The 13,027-nt window shown below is 41.8% G+C and overlaps 1 protein-coding gene across 1 annotated transcript; it reads left to right on the top strand.

Moving 5' to 3' along the window:
- Positions 1-1,934: 1,934 nt before the first annotated feature.
- pip4k2ca (phosphatidylinositol-5-phosphate 4-kinase, type II, gamma a) lies at positions 1,935-12,910 on the top strand. Its single transcript, XM_010875235.4, has 10 exons — positions 1,935-2,234; positions 4,272-4,369; positions 5,191-5,287; positions 5,598-5,747; positions 7,541-7,687; positions 7,982-8,020; positions 9,095-9,208; positions 9,818-10,082; positions 10,184-10,287; positions 11,359-12,910. The coding sequence occupies exons 1-10, from the start codon at positions 2,082-2,084 to the stop codon at positions 11,437-11,439; spliced, it is 1,248 nt and encodes a 415-aa protein (XP_010873537.1). The 5' UTR covers positions 1,935-2,081; the 3' UTR covers positions 11,440-12,910.
- The last annotated feature ends 117 nt before the right edge of the window (positions 12,911-13,027 follow it).

The raw sequence follows: 13,027 nt of genomic DNA, 5'->3' as shown, positions 1-13,027 counted from the left end.
TAAATAAACTTCAATTAGTGCTGCACACGGCTGCTAGAATCCTAACTAGAACAAAAAAATTGAATACATTACTCCTGTCCTAGTGTCCTTACACTGGCTGCCTGTTAGGGTTAGGGCTGATTTTAAGGTTTTACTCTTAACCAATAAATCAATACATGGACTTGCTCCTACTTATCTTGCTGAAATGATCCAGCCATACCTACACGTAACCTACGATCGCAAGACGCAGGCCTTTTAATTGTACCTAGAATTTCTAAACAAACAGCTGGCGGCAGGGCCTTTTCTCATAGAGCTCCACTACTGTGGAATGATCAGCAAATTTAGTTTAAAAATGCAAACTCAGTGCAAACTTTCAAGTGTCTACTAAAAACTTGTCTCTACAGCACAGTTTATAATTAGGTGTAGCCTGGCCCGGGGGCGTGAAGGTGACCAGTAGGCTTGATACTTTCCACCCTTGCTGTCTTGCCAGGTGGGCTCTCGTCGCCACTGGGATGCCCTCCCTCCAATGCCTTTTGGGGGAAGAGTCACTGGCTTGTTGTTGACTCTCTGTTGCGCACTTGTGCAATTGGGCTGTACGCTGCTGGCAATACTCGGCCCTCATTCAGGGGGGTTGCGGTTGGTGGGTGTCCCTTTGGTTGATGCCTGGTAATGTGGGCGGATTGATTTCCTGCCTGTTGGACCCTGTCCAGGGCCTCCCCCGGGTAGAGCCTCCCGTCTCAGTTCCAAGGTGTTTACGCTGCTATATTATTGTGCTGGGGGATATGAGGAATGCACTTCTAACTTTTCTCAGTTTCCTCCAGTTTTACATTTTAGGAGGAGATGAGGTCCTTGTCCTCAGCTTACGGATAACCTGGTTTGGGGGGCCCGTTGCTGTCCCTGTCCTTGTCCACCTGGTCATACTTCTGACCTAGTCTAAAATCAAATAGCCTCTGGATTTAGCCCAGAGAAATGTATTAATTATTCCAATTGGACTCTTAATATCTCACCCGGCACAGCCAGAAGAGGAATGGTCACCCCTGTGTGCCTGGGTCCTCTCTAGGTTTCTTCCTAAAATTCGGCCTTCTTAGGGAGTTTTTCCTAGCCACTGAAATTCAACACTACTGTTGTTTGCTCCTTGGGGCTGGGTGTCTCTGTAAAGCACTTTGTGACAACTGCTGTTGTAAAAAGGGCTTTATAAATACATTTGATTGATTGATTGTATGCTATTTCATCTTTTTTTTTAAGCTATTCAAAAAATAAATGATTGTGTATAGACAAACAATCTGCACAGGTTTGGAACAGCACACACATTTGTTTAACATTTCATATGTATTCCATGTAATGTATTTTTCCTATTGAAATTTTTGTGTGCTTAATGTTCACTGTTAATAGTTCATTTGACTTGGTTTGGCTTCATTCATTTATGATTTAGCTAATTTATTGAAATCTTAAGAATTAAGTCTGCCTTTATTCTCCAATAGAAAAGTGACAACAATTGATGAAAGGGCTGTTGTATTCATCGGATCAAATGGTATGACTGTAGCCTCTAGATTTTCAAACCTATCCATCACTCACCAGTCAAAACACACCAAAAGGGGACAGCCATTCACTAACATTTCTCTAGAACTTTAACTGGAATATACATCTGAAGACTGTTTTGGTTTCGAAAATGTTATAACAAGCACTACTGAATTGAATTTGAAAGAATATGTTCCAGTTCTTCTGAATAGGGGTGTAGCACAAAATTCTGAACCCTGTACATATGTGGTTTCGGAGGGCCCCTCCACTGTTTATTCAAGATTGAAACATATTTTTGAGGGTCCCTCTACACGTTAGGGCCCTTTATACTCATTACACCTTTCCCGGTCCGACGCCACTGCTTCTGTTAATGCTGCATTCTCAGGATCCTAAAACCGTTCACATTACTGCCGGCTGTCTTTGACTAATCAAATCAGCTCTGAAGAGAAAATATCGGATGTAAAAAGATCTGATGTGATTGGACAAAAAAAATAAACTGTGTAACGGCAGCCGAAGTGGCAGGGGGAAGTCAGTTTGCGAGAAAAAAAAGTTCTCGCGCAACGGAAAGCCAAGCAAACTTCACGATGGCGTCTATTAGCAATTCTGCTTCCAGTCCAATGGTGATATTGGCCCCAAAAACTAAAACCAAGAAGAAACATTTTGTGCAACAGAAGGTGAAGGTATTTCGTGCCAGCGACCCAGTCTTGAGCGTTTTTATGTGGGGTGTTAATCATTCGGTGAGTATGAAAGGTTAGCTAGCTAGCTAGCTGTTGTCCCTCCGTTTTAGTAGCCTAGCTTATTTGCTACTGTGCTGTAGATAGCTAACTAGCTAACTTACTGAATCTTTCGTTTGCTGTACAGTAGCTAGTTAGCAACCACTAACTGTCATTACCAGCGTAGATTGTCAGCGTGTACATGCTGCAGTTTGTGAGGCATATGCGCATTCAGAAAAAAACTAACTAGACAAGGAAACGACTGTTTGTTGTAGTTTATTGTTCTATGAGCTAACATGCCAGATGCCCTAAAGGCTTAGTTAAACATATTTTTGCATGATATTTAACTTCCATCGACAGCTGACAAGTGAAGACTGTCACACCATCACGGACAGTGTGATATATAAGTTGTTGTATGGGCTTTGCTCAAGGCCGGGTAGCAAATACTGTACTGTAAGTAACAATGAGAACTTTGCGAGTCTGGACATTGCGTTGGGGTTCATGTGTCCTGCTCGCCGAAGACACAGAGACAAACTTAGCTCGTTTTACTTTTTTTTGCAACGTTTGTGTATTTGCCATTTCTAACTTTCACAACGTTATAATATTGAATACTCTACAAATCCGCTTCTGTTCTAGACTCACTTCCTCATAGTTCCGTGTTTGTTTAGTTATTTAGATTTCAACGACATAAAACGAACTGTTTATTCATGCGTCTGAAAATGTCTCAATACACTAGCTGAACTTTATTGTAGATCGTTATGTCGTACCCTGGGTTGTTACTGTTATCTACCCCAGGGAGTTGTGTGTTTAAGCCAATCACGGAATGCTATTATTTTTAACGTTAAACCAATCACGGGGCAGAATGTAACGTGTGTTATTGCCAGGACTCTGAATAAATCTGTAGTTAAAAGTACATTATACAATTGATTAACTCAGTAAAGCTACCCAGTCTTATGTAGCTACGTAGAAGTGCTGTGCCAATACAACGATTTAATGTAAAATCGCGATTATGTTCTTTACAATATTGTATCGATATTCTGATCTCTAGAATCGAAGTTTGTTATGCTGTCCACAGCCGTCTTTTAAATTACTGCAGCGGTCGCCGAATGTGCGTGTTTCTTTAACAATACTGGTTGTGTATACATCACAAAATCTACCTGATGAAAGCCTGTTACTGTATTCCCATGGATGTCGTCGTTAATTAAAAAACAGTTAAGGGTATTCTGTAATTTGACTTTTGTTGTTTTATTAATTTCCTTACTCAGAATGCTAGCGCCAAAGCGGCTTCGACTTTTTACGTTTAAGATATTTTCTGTGTTCGGTGATAAGAGGTTAGGAACGTCCTTGAAAGCGATTATGATGTCAAGGTGAGTAAGAAATAAACTGGCCATAAGTTTTGTTCTCCATACAGTTAAAGAACTGTACGTGCTCTTTGTTTGTTTGAAATGTGTGAGAGAATATGATTTATTTTGAGAATTTTCAGTAATCAACAGCAGCACTCTAGAATTCTGTTGGGGTCTTAAGGTTTACATTTAGAAGTTCTAAGTCATTTCAAAATGAGTGTTTCTTTTTTTTTATTAGGGGTTGCTCATGTGGATTAGTTTAAGATTGTCTTTTCAAGTATATGACCTAATATTGAGGTTTTCTTTAGCACTTCAGTAAGTATCTTGATACAGTTCTAATATCGTGATATATATCATATCGCAAGGTACTTGTCAATATCCACCCCTACTACATAGTCAATGCAGTTTTTTTTTTTGATAGCCAATGTATGTCCGTCATCTTGGTTAATAGGTAGAAAATCAGAATTTATGATTTAACCATCTACTGCTGAGCAGTCACACATCCCCCCTGATCAACCACCAGCACATGATGTTACAGCCGAACTACATGACTACTACACTTCTGACTTTTTGCAGACTATTGTGTTGCAACAAGAAATACAATACAACAGATAGCAATGCTGGTATATTTAAACTACAGCAAGGCTAAGAGAAAGCAATTACGGGACTGGGCATATTCCACAAGACTGTAGGAGTTCTGCTTTTTGTTTGTATGCAGATAAATGACCTAAACCAGGTGCCTGTTCCTGTCATGCTTCTGCCTGATGACTTCAAAGCCAACACTAAGATCAAAGTCAACAACCACCTCTTCAACAAGTAATGTTTCCTTATACATGTCTACTTTCTATACATAGACTTGGTCAGGGACTAGCTAATTATATCTCACTACAGTTTAAAGTACAACTGAAATAACTTATTTGACCTAGTTTTTAAGCTTTTTCAAGACATCCAGCTGCCTTGACTGAAGCCTGTCGTGTGTTGTCTTGAGTATGGTTTGACGTCAGTGTCTGGTGCATTGGAAAGGGAAGATATGAATTGCATACTCTGTTTCCTCTCTCCTTGTCTCTTTCTCAAAACCCATTGGATAGGAAGGCCAGAAGTCCCTCCCCTCTGACATTCCCTTTTAATGGGGTTTGAATGTTTCCTTTCATCCTACAAAACTCTGGGTACATGGACAGTGCTTAAATATTTTTCTTTCAGGAGATCTCTTCGATCTCTCCTCCTGATGCAGGGGTGGCTCACTCTCCCTCAGTCACAGCAGCTGTAGAACTCTTAACTAATCCTAACCGTAACACAGACTAAGTTAGCTAACAGGTGTTCAGGCGTTTATAACCAATACTAAAACGGTTATTAGATTTTTTTCTACATAATCAAAAGTCGCTAAAAAAGATTATGCTTTGTGGGCTTGTTAGGCCATATTGACACTAAAATGTTTCTGATCGATGCGACATACTCTGTTTTAAATTTATTTATTTTTTGACCGGTTTTTGTTTTAAAGTGAGTTAACCCTTCCCATGTTTCACACCTGCCAAAAGCAATGATTTGATGTCAGAAAGATGCTTGGACAGAAGTATGGCGTGTTGGAGAGCGGAGTAAACACCGCACATTTCTGAATTCCGTGTTCCTTTTTCATGCAGAGAGAATCTACCAGGACATTTCAAGTTTAAGGAGTACTGTCCCCAAGTGTTCCGAAATCTCAGGGAGCGTTTTGGAATTGAGGACCTCGACTACCAGGTATGAGTGTTTATATATTGCCTTCAGTAAGTCTTCTTACCCTTACATTTTTTCTGCATTTGTTCGTTATAGACTTATGCAAACTTTTTTCAGTTCCCAATTGCATACTTATTCAATCCACTGCATGTATTTAATATCTTGGCATTGCTCAAAGAGTATTTTTTTCCATCAACTCCCTGTGTGTATGGATGGATTTCTTTTTAGTTACTACTCTAAAAGAAAGTTAACCAGCTGAGCTGCATATTAAACGTACAAAGAAATTGGGACTATGTTAACTTCTAAATGCAGCCTTGTTTTTCTTCTTCTGTAGGTGTCACTGACCCGCAGCTCTCCTGTAAGAGGCGGGGAAGCCCAGGGTGAGGGGATTCTCCTGACCTCCTACGACCGCACGCTGATCATTAAGCAGATCTCTAGTGAGGATGTGGCTGATACGCATGGCATCCTGTCTGAATACCATCAGGTAATTGATTGACCTTCGGGTTGCCTCACTTCAAAGCCTGTGGGAGTGTTTTTTTTCTTTTTTTTTCAATATAAAACTGGGTCCAAAGGATATATACTTAGTTATATGTCATGGAGCTCCGCCCCCTAGAGGGGCTTTAGCTCCTAGTGGTTTACCCTGGCAGCGGCCGCGAACGTACTGAAAACTCATTATGCAAGATGCTACAGCCAATCAGGGCACGCCTGCCCCTATATAGGACCCGTGAGACCAGAGAACGCCCTCCCTTTTTATTCAGCAAATGCTTGCTGAGTGTCTACTGATTACTCAGTCTTTTTGCTTCAGCCTGGCCCGGCAGAATTGTTTGCATTCACTCGCCGTCAGTAAAACGTTCGTGCATGCAAATGCTGGGCTCCTCTCTCTCCCGCCGTTCGCGGGCTACCAAGAATTCTGAGAGTTCACCTGTTGTTACAGACGTAACCGTGGTGGCTTCTCATCCCGCTTGCCATGACGAGATCAAATGCCAGGTAACGCCGCCGGCCTTTGCCTCATTCGACCATCCGTGGATACGCTTCGGCCGTCTCTGCATGTCATGAGGGCTTTGATGGAAACGCGGTTTTCAGCCACCCTCTCCGTCACCGTTTTCTTTTGGGTATGCGCCGTCTGCGCCCGGTGGCCAGGATGGGCGCTCCACAATGGGACCTTGCTAAGGTGCTGGGCGCTCTCTGTGAAGCCCCATTCGATACCCTACAGCAGTGTTCTCCTAAGTTGCTCTCCCTTAAGACTGCCTTACTCATCGCTTTGTGCTCTGCTAAGCAAGCAAGTGAGTGAGCTCTGCGCTTTCTCAGTGCGCCTGGGTTGCCTGGTTATCAGAGAGGACTGCGCGACGCTGAGACCTTTTACGTCCTTCGTACCCAAGGTTATCACCAGGTTTTTTTGGTCGAGGACTATCGACTTACAGTCCTTCTTCCCTCCTCCGCACGTCCGTGAGGAGGACGAGAGGCTCCACTGTCTGTACCCGGTACGCCCTTGCCCTTTACGTAGAGTCGTCCGCTTTCTAAGCAGCATCTCTCCCACTGGCTTTGTCACTGCATCACTTTGGCCTACAGGGCGCCTGGTTCTGTTATTCCAGAGGGTTTCCACCTACACTCCACGCGGGGTGTTGCTGCCTCCTATGCCCTTTTCCACGGGGTCAGAGTGGATGACATTTGCGCTGCGGCGTCGTGGTTGTTGCTTTCGGCGTTCGTGCGTTTTCTATTTACTAGACGTGTCTCCGTCATTCCTTATTCATTCAGTTCTCGGTGCGGCTGCCCGAGATCTCAGAATGTTCCTAGGGAATCTCGTGCTTTGCCTTGATTCTATCCGGCTATCAGTCTTTTGTATATTCATTGTCACTCGTTAAAGCCCACCTCGAGACAGTTTTAGTTGTTGTATTTTCTTGAGGGAGAAGGAAAAATACGGAAGAACAGTAACGTGCTGAATATAATTTCTGCTCTAAATTCACAGAGCTCGATCTCAGCAGGTACCAACCTTCTCCCTATTGTATGTAAAGGACCAGGCACATAATGTAGGCAATATTTTGCACTCAGACGCAAGAGCAATTCGCACCTCTTCCAGATTAGCGAATGTCACATTCACACTGACATTGTCATTCGGCCCCATCAGCCAAAATACAAGTTGCTCAAGATCCCAACTCATTCTGCTAAAGAGCTTTTTGGTGAGGGAGGAATGCTCATTTTGACCATGGTCCTGTGTGTGCCGTTTCAGACCCAATCGTAGGCCATTTGCCATTAATCTTCTCATCTTCCTGGTTGCAGCATATAGTGAAGTGCCATGGTAGCACTCTGCTGCCCCAGTTCCTAGGGATGTACCGCGTAGGCGTGGAGAATGAGGAAACCTACCTAATCGTCATGAGGAACATGTTTAGCCACAGACTGGTGGTGCACAGGAAGTATGACCTTAAGGTGAGACGAGACGCACTCTCTTTCTTTCCCCTTAAAATTCACAGGTTTTCTGGAAATCCTGGTTGGACTGATTTCGGATTTCCTGCGTATTTCCCTTGTTTCTGAAATGTTTACTAACAGTATTCTTGGCAAGCCTGGGCATTTTGGGAAAGTTCCTGGAAACCCTAGACTGGCCTGCATTTATATTGCTTGCGCACTTGGTCGTTCTGTAGTGCTTCTTACATTTGCTACTTCGTTTTACACTGAGGTTGTGTAATCCCTGACCTTGCCTGTTTAATTCTTGTTTTTGCTCAGGGCTCTCTGGTGTCTCGTGAAGCAAGCGACAAAGAGCGGGTAAGCTTTCTTAGTTGAGGAACTCGTCTTACTAAGTTTTCACTGTATTTGGTGTTTTCATAGCTCAGCCTCTATATCAATAATCTGCAAAAGGTCTGGTAGGGAATATCCATCAGATTTGGCTTTAGTTAGCCAATAAGAAATTGGACATTTCCAACACAACAGGGATAGTCTGTCAACTTATTCATCTCCCAAACCTCCTTCCCCTGTATGTCTTGTACATTCAAGCACCAGTAGCTACAGTGTAATGTTCTTGGACAGAAAGTGGATACCACTGCCAAGATGTCTCTATAGATAGTGCACTAATTTAGTAGAACAAGTCAGTTCTTCTTGTCATAGCATGCCAGATATTTCCAGATTTACTTCATTAGGGGGGTCAAATTAGGTCAGTGCTGGCCGGGGTGGATGTGGGGGTGTCTTGTCTAGGGTGGATGTGGGGGTGTCTTGTCTAGGGCTCCAGGGACACATTCTAGTTAGTTGGGAACCTGTGAGCTCCGCTGTGGTTGTTGGTGGGGAAATGCATTTTCCTCCATTGTGTACTTGCCGAAGATGTGTTAAGTGGCTTGGTGTGATGTTGCGATCAGGCCAGTCACTAAATAGAACGTCACGAAATCGTGAGGGATGACAAAATGGGTTTTAATAATGGTCATAAAAAAATTTACCAGATTTAGCTGGTTAGCTTTTGTTTGTATTATGAGGTGTCTGGCTCAGGATAGACTGGATATAATCAACATTTTAGTTTACATTATCAGACTTCAGAAATCACTCGTATAGAAATGATTGTCACTCCCACTCAAGTTCAACTTTGAATGCTTGTTTTGTGGGTCTTGTATGTGCTGTGTGTAATGGCCTGTGGGTGAGGTTGCTGTGTTGGAGGCATGCAACTCTGTTCCTGTAGGGCTGAAGTACTTCTGGTTTTGAATCATTCTGACCTGGGGCACCAGCTGAGAGCAATTAACTACCAAGTAGAAAGAAAGAAAAAGAGAAGTGTTATTATCCCTGCTCTATGTAATGACAAATAGGGTGAATTTATAAAGTTCTTATATGTTTCAATGCTTTCTCACTGTTCCTCAGGTGAAAGAGCTTCCTACCTACAAGGACATGGATTTCAGAAACAACATGCAGAAGGTGTATGTGAACGAGGAGCAGAAAGAGAAAGTTATGGAAAAACTTAACCGAGATGTAGAGGTGAGGTGGAAACATTTCCCAGAACTTGGATTAATTAGACTTTAGCATAGATGCGGTAAAGGGATCATGGGAATGCCAACTGTGGGTGATAGATAAATCTGTCATGATTTATTGTAACAAGCCCACACTGGTTATTCAAGTCACGTTGGAATTTATTTGGCAGTGTTTTGGTGCATAACGCTAATTATCCTTTTCAGGTTTTAAAGTGTCTGCTAATTTCTATCCCCTGTTTTCAAACGTTGTTGGGATAGTTTGCAAACTAAGTGTTAGTAGTCGTCAGTCTGTAAAAAAATTATAATTGGAAATCGATTAATCTGTGACTGACATGAACATACTGTATATTGAATTGTCATCCATACCTCAATGACATCTTAAATGTTGGCTAATTTGATTTGAGGCAACGGGGCAGGATTTGTGATAGCCCCCCCCCCCCTTGTGGTCAAGTTCCATTTACAATATTTAACCGCACCTATTTGCCTCTTCAGTTCTAGAACATGCTCTCCTATTCTAAGAATCGACCACAAGATGGCAGTAGGAGCTTTCAGACTGTTTGTTAGCACCATCTCCAGCCGTACCGATCAAGCGTCCTCTCCCATCTGTGTCCTGTAGTTTCTCGTCAAGCTGAAGATTATGGACTACAGCCTCCTCTTGGGTATCCATGATGTGGAGCGGGCAGAGCGGGAGGAGGAGGAGGGAGAGGAGCCCTCTAATGACGAGGAGGGGGAGCCTGAGAACGGCCTGACGCAGGCCCTGAACGTGGGCTCCTATGGCACCTCCCCTGAGGGCATCGCTGGCTACATGGCATCCTGCAAACCCCTGGGCCCTGGGGAGTTTGACCCCTATGTGGATGTGTATGCCATCAGGAGTGCCCCTGGTTAGTTCAAAGGAAACATGCGACAGGTATTAGGTTAACTCAAGCAGTTGAATTATGACCAGTGAAGTGACTTTATTCATCTGTATTCTCCCCCCCTGCAGGAGCCCCTCATAAGGAGGTGTACTTCATGGGTCTGATAGATGTTCTGACACAGTATGACACCAAGAAAAAAGCAGCCCACGCAGCCAAAACGGTCAAGCATGGGGTGAGTGAAAAGGGATGAAGAAAGGATCTTTCCTGCTAGATAGCATTTAGATCCCTTTTCATTTTAGCAGCTATTTTGTTAGTTATACTTTTATTCTTTACAGACAGTCTACTTTATTATTGTTGTAGACACATTTTACTTATTCCATGAGTAGCGTATTGTTATTTTTCAGTTGTGAAAACCTCAGGACAATGTCAATTTTATATACTATGGTCATATTTTATTCAGTGTATTTTGTTTCTTTTGAAGATCTATATCTTTTCAAGTATTTTATCGTTTATTACAATGTGTAAAAACCCACACCTACCACTGTCACACAATGCCAGCCTTAACCACAAGCTATTGGATCAAGTCTATAGGCTAAACAGCTGAGCACTTATTTCTCCCCAACTGTCCAAGGGGTAAATAAGTGATATCCTGGAAAAGGCAAGAAAATGCAGTCAGCAAAAAGCGTTCATTTTCTTCTGAAAGGAAAACGGCATTAGCTATAGCAAACGCCGCTCACCAACGACATGAACAGCAATAGGGTTAACATGGAAAAGTAGAACTTCTGATGTCATCAAAGAAAAAATTGGCAAAAATATTCAAAGATAAGTGTGATGGGGAGAGTGTTTCCTTTGGAAAGATGTTTCCATTAGGGAAAGGTTGTGAAGAGTGTTGCCCCAACATTTCAGCAGTTCTTGGGTGGTGTGATGCAGCTTCCACTTCCTTGGTCCCACTGTGCTCAATTGGATATTAATTTGTACCCTTTTCCTAATCTTTACATTTGTGCTACAGTATCTCTAATTTCTGTAGAATGCTCTTTTGTTTTCCTTCAGAATTAAAGCCTGCATTGCATCGTGTCTGAACTGCTGTTATATAGTATATTGGTCAGGAAGTGTACCACATCCACCCTTTATTGCTCTTATGTTGTGCTTATTACATCTCTGAGAATAAAGCAGATTCGTGTCCTATGAGAGCCTGTTTGTTCAACTATAACGTAAAATGTGCATTTCATTGATACTACTTATTCCTATGATGATAGGGAGAGGCTTATCATAACCTTAAGCTTTTTTGTGCCACTCTCTGCAGGCTGGTGCTGAAATCTCCACTGTCCACCCAGAACAATATGCCAAGCGATTTCGTGACTTCATCTCCAACATCTTTGCGTAGCAGGACATTTTAACCACCACCACCACCAACCAACCTTTTCCCATATAGAGTTGAACGATTTTCTTTATACTTTTTCTCAGATGTACTTTATATACGATAAAACATTGACCCCGAAAAATGTTAAACAAATTTGGGATGGTTTGGTCTACAGACTTTCCATTGTTGTAATGCATTACATATTTATTTATAGCTTTATAGGATGAATGTGATTCCATTTTGATAAGCACTCTGACTGCTGATTATGCTGCTCATGTTGTCATAGAGATGTTACACTGAAAAGGATTGATTAGACTTAAATGGGCAACCTGGGATTGAAAATGTGACCACTTTTCTTTTTGAATCTCAGACGGATCCTTTAAATTAGTTGAAATCCTGGGTCATGCCCATTAGGTACCAAACAAGAGAATTTTTAACTAAGTGAAACTGGGAGGTACTAACAATTAAGTACTTGAACTTGTCCAATGAGAAATCATGGTTATTTTCATTCTGTTGAACACAACCCTTGATTGGTCAGATCTTCTGAATACACTAATATAACTGGACAAGGGAATGTGTCATTGCAATGAACCTTGCAGTACATACAACAGCAATCTGTCTCAATGGGAAAGTGTTGTGGGTTTTGCCATTAACGTCCCATACAGTCATCTCATTGACTTGGCATAATGCAGAGAATCAGGCTATTGTGAATGGAGTTGGAAGAGTTGAACGGTTGAGCATTCACTGTTGCTCCTTCAAACCAAGCATTAAAAAAAAAAAAAAGAATAGCCCAGCTCAATAATTAATGTGTTGTGGAATATATGTAGCCTGATTGCCTGTCTATTTGCCTCATCTTACTAACTCACTCTGTCACATTGTCAGGCCAGAATTCTGGCTTGACCATGACAGTAATGGAGTTGGCGAGAACTCAAGTGTCTGGGACTGGACAACTAATGATAAGTAGAGGTAAATTCTGATGTTGAATTACAACTATTACTACTGTCATGACATTTTAAGAGACTTCACATAAGAGCTACCTTGGGTATTGTGTGTTACTCATAGAACATATTGTAGCACTATGTTTTGGTTGCTTCGTGCAACTTAATAGCCTTAAAGATGTGATTTAAGAGTTTTCTGCTAAACAAGTTGAATACACTGAAATGTTTGAGTAGGTACAATATGCATATGTTGCCTTGTGACCATTTAGTTGCACATCTTGTAATTTAGCAAATCAGCTTTTGGACCAAAATATATTTTACAAAGATTTTCTGATATGTGTTCAATATATTTTTTTTTTATATATATATATATGTCATAAAAGTGAATAACTGTTCAAAGGTTCACCGGCACTGTTCTACTGTCATACAGAACAGTCTCTTTTGCCAGGTCTGTGAACTGGGTACATTCTATGGTTTGAGTAAAAGGTTCATACCTGCGCAGTCCTGTCTCTTTACCTCGTAGTGTTGAATACATAAAAGCACAGTTTGGGCAGTAAGGTTGGCTTGTTTGGAATTCATCACCATCTGTTACTGATAAAACTGCACCATGGAAGTTTGAAACACAATCTCCAATGTCACCAGCATATTTGATTGTTTTGGAGTTTTAAATCACC

The sequence above is a fragment of the Esox lucius genome, chromosome 12 (assembly GCF_011004845.1).
Source record: "Esox lucius isolate fEsoLuc1 chromosome 12, fEsoLuc1.pri, whole genome shotgun sequence".
NCBI lineage: Eukaryota > Metazoa > Chordata > Actinopteri > Esociformes > Esocidae > Esox > Esox lucius.
Note: the sequence above shows the minus strand (reverse complement) of the source record. Positions and strands in the feature narration are given on the sequence as shown.

What these genes read in the sequence shown, in the direction of transcription:
- pip4k2ca (XM_010875235.4), top strand. Translation starts at nt 2,082, where the DNA reads ATGGCGTCTATTAGCAATTCTGCTTCCAGTCCAATGGTGATATTGGCC. An exon ending in ACAGGAAGTATGACCTTAAG is followed by an intron (nt 7,688 to 7,981) that starts GTGAGACGAGAC and finishes GTTTTTGCTCAG; the next exon opens with GGCTCTCTGGTGTCTCGTGA. An exon ending in CCAAAACGGTCAAGCATGGG is followed by an intron (nt 10,288 to 11,358) that starts GTGAGTGAAAAG and finishes CACTCTCTGCAG; the next exon opens with GCTGGTGCTGAAATCTCCAC.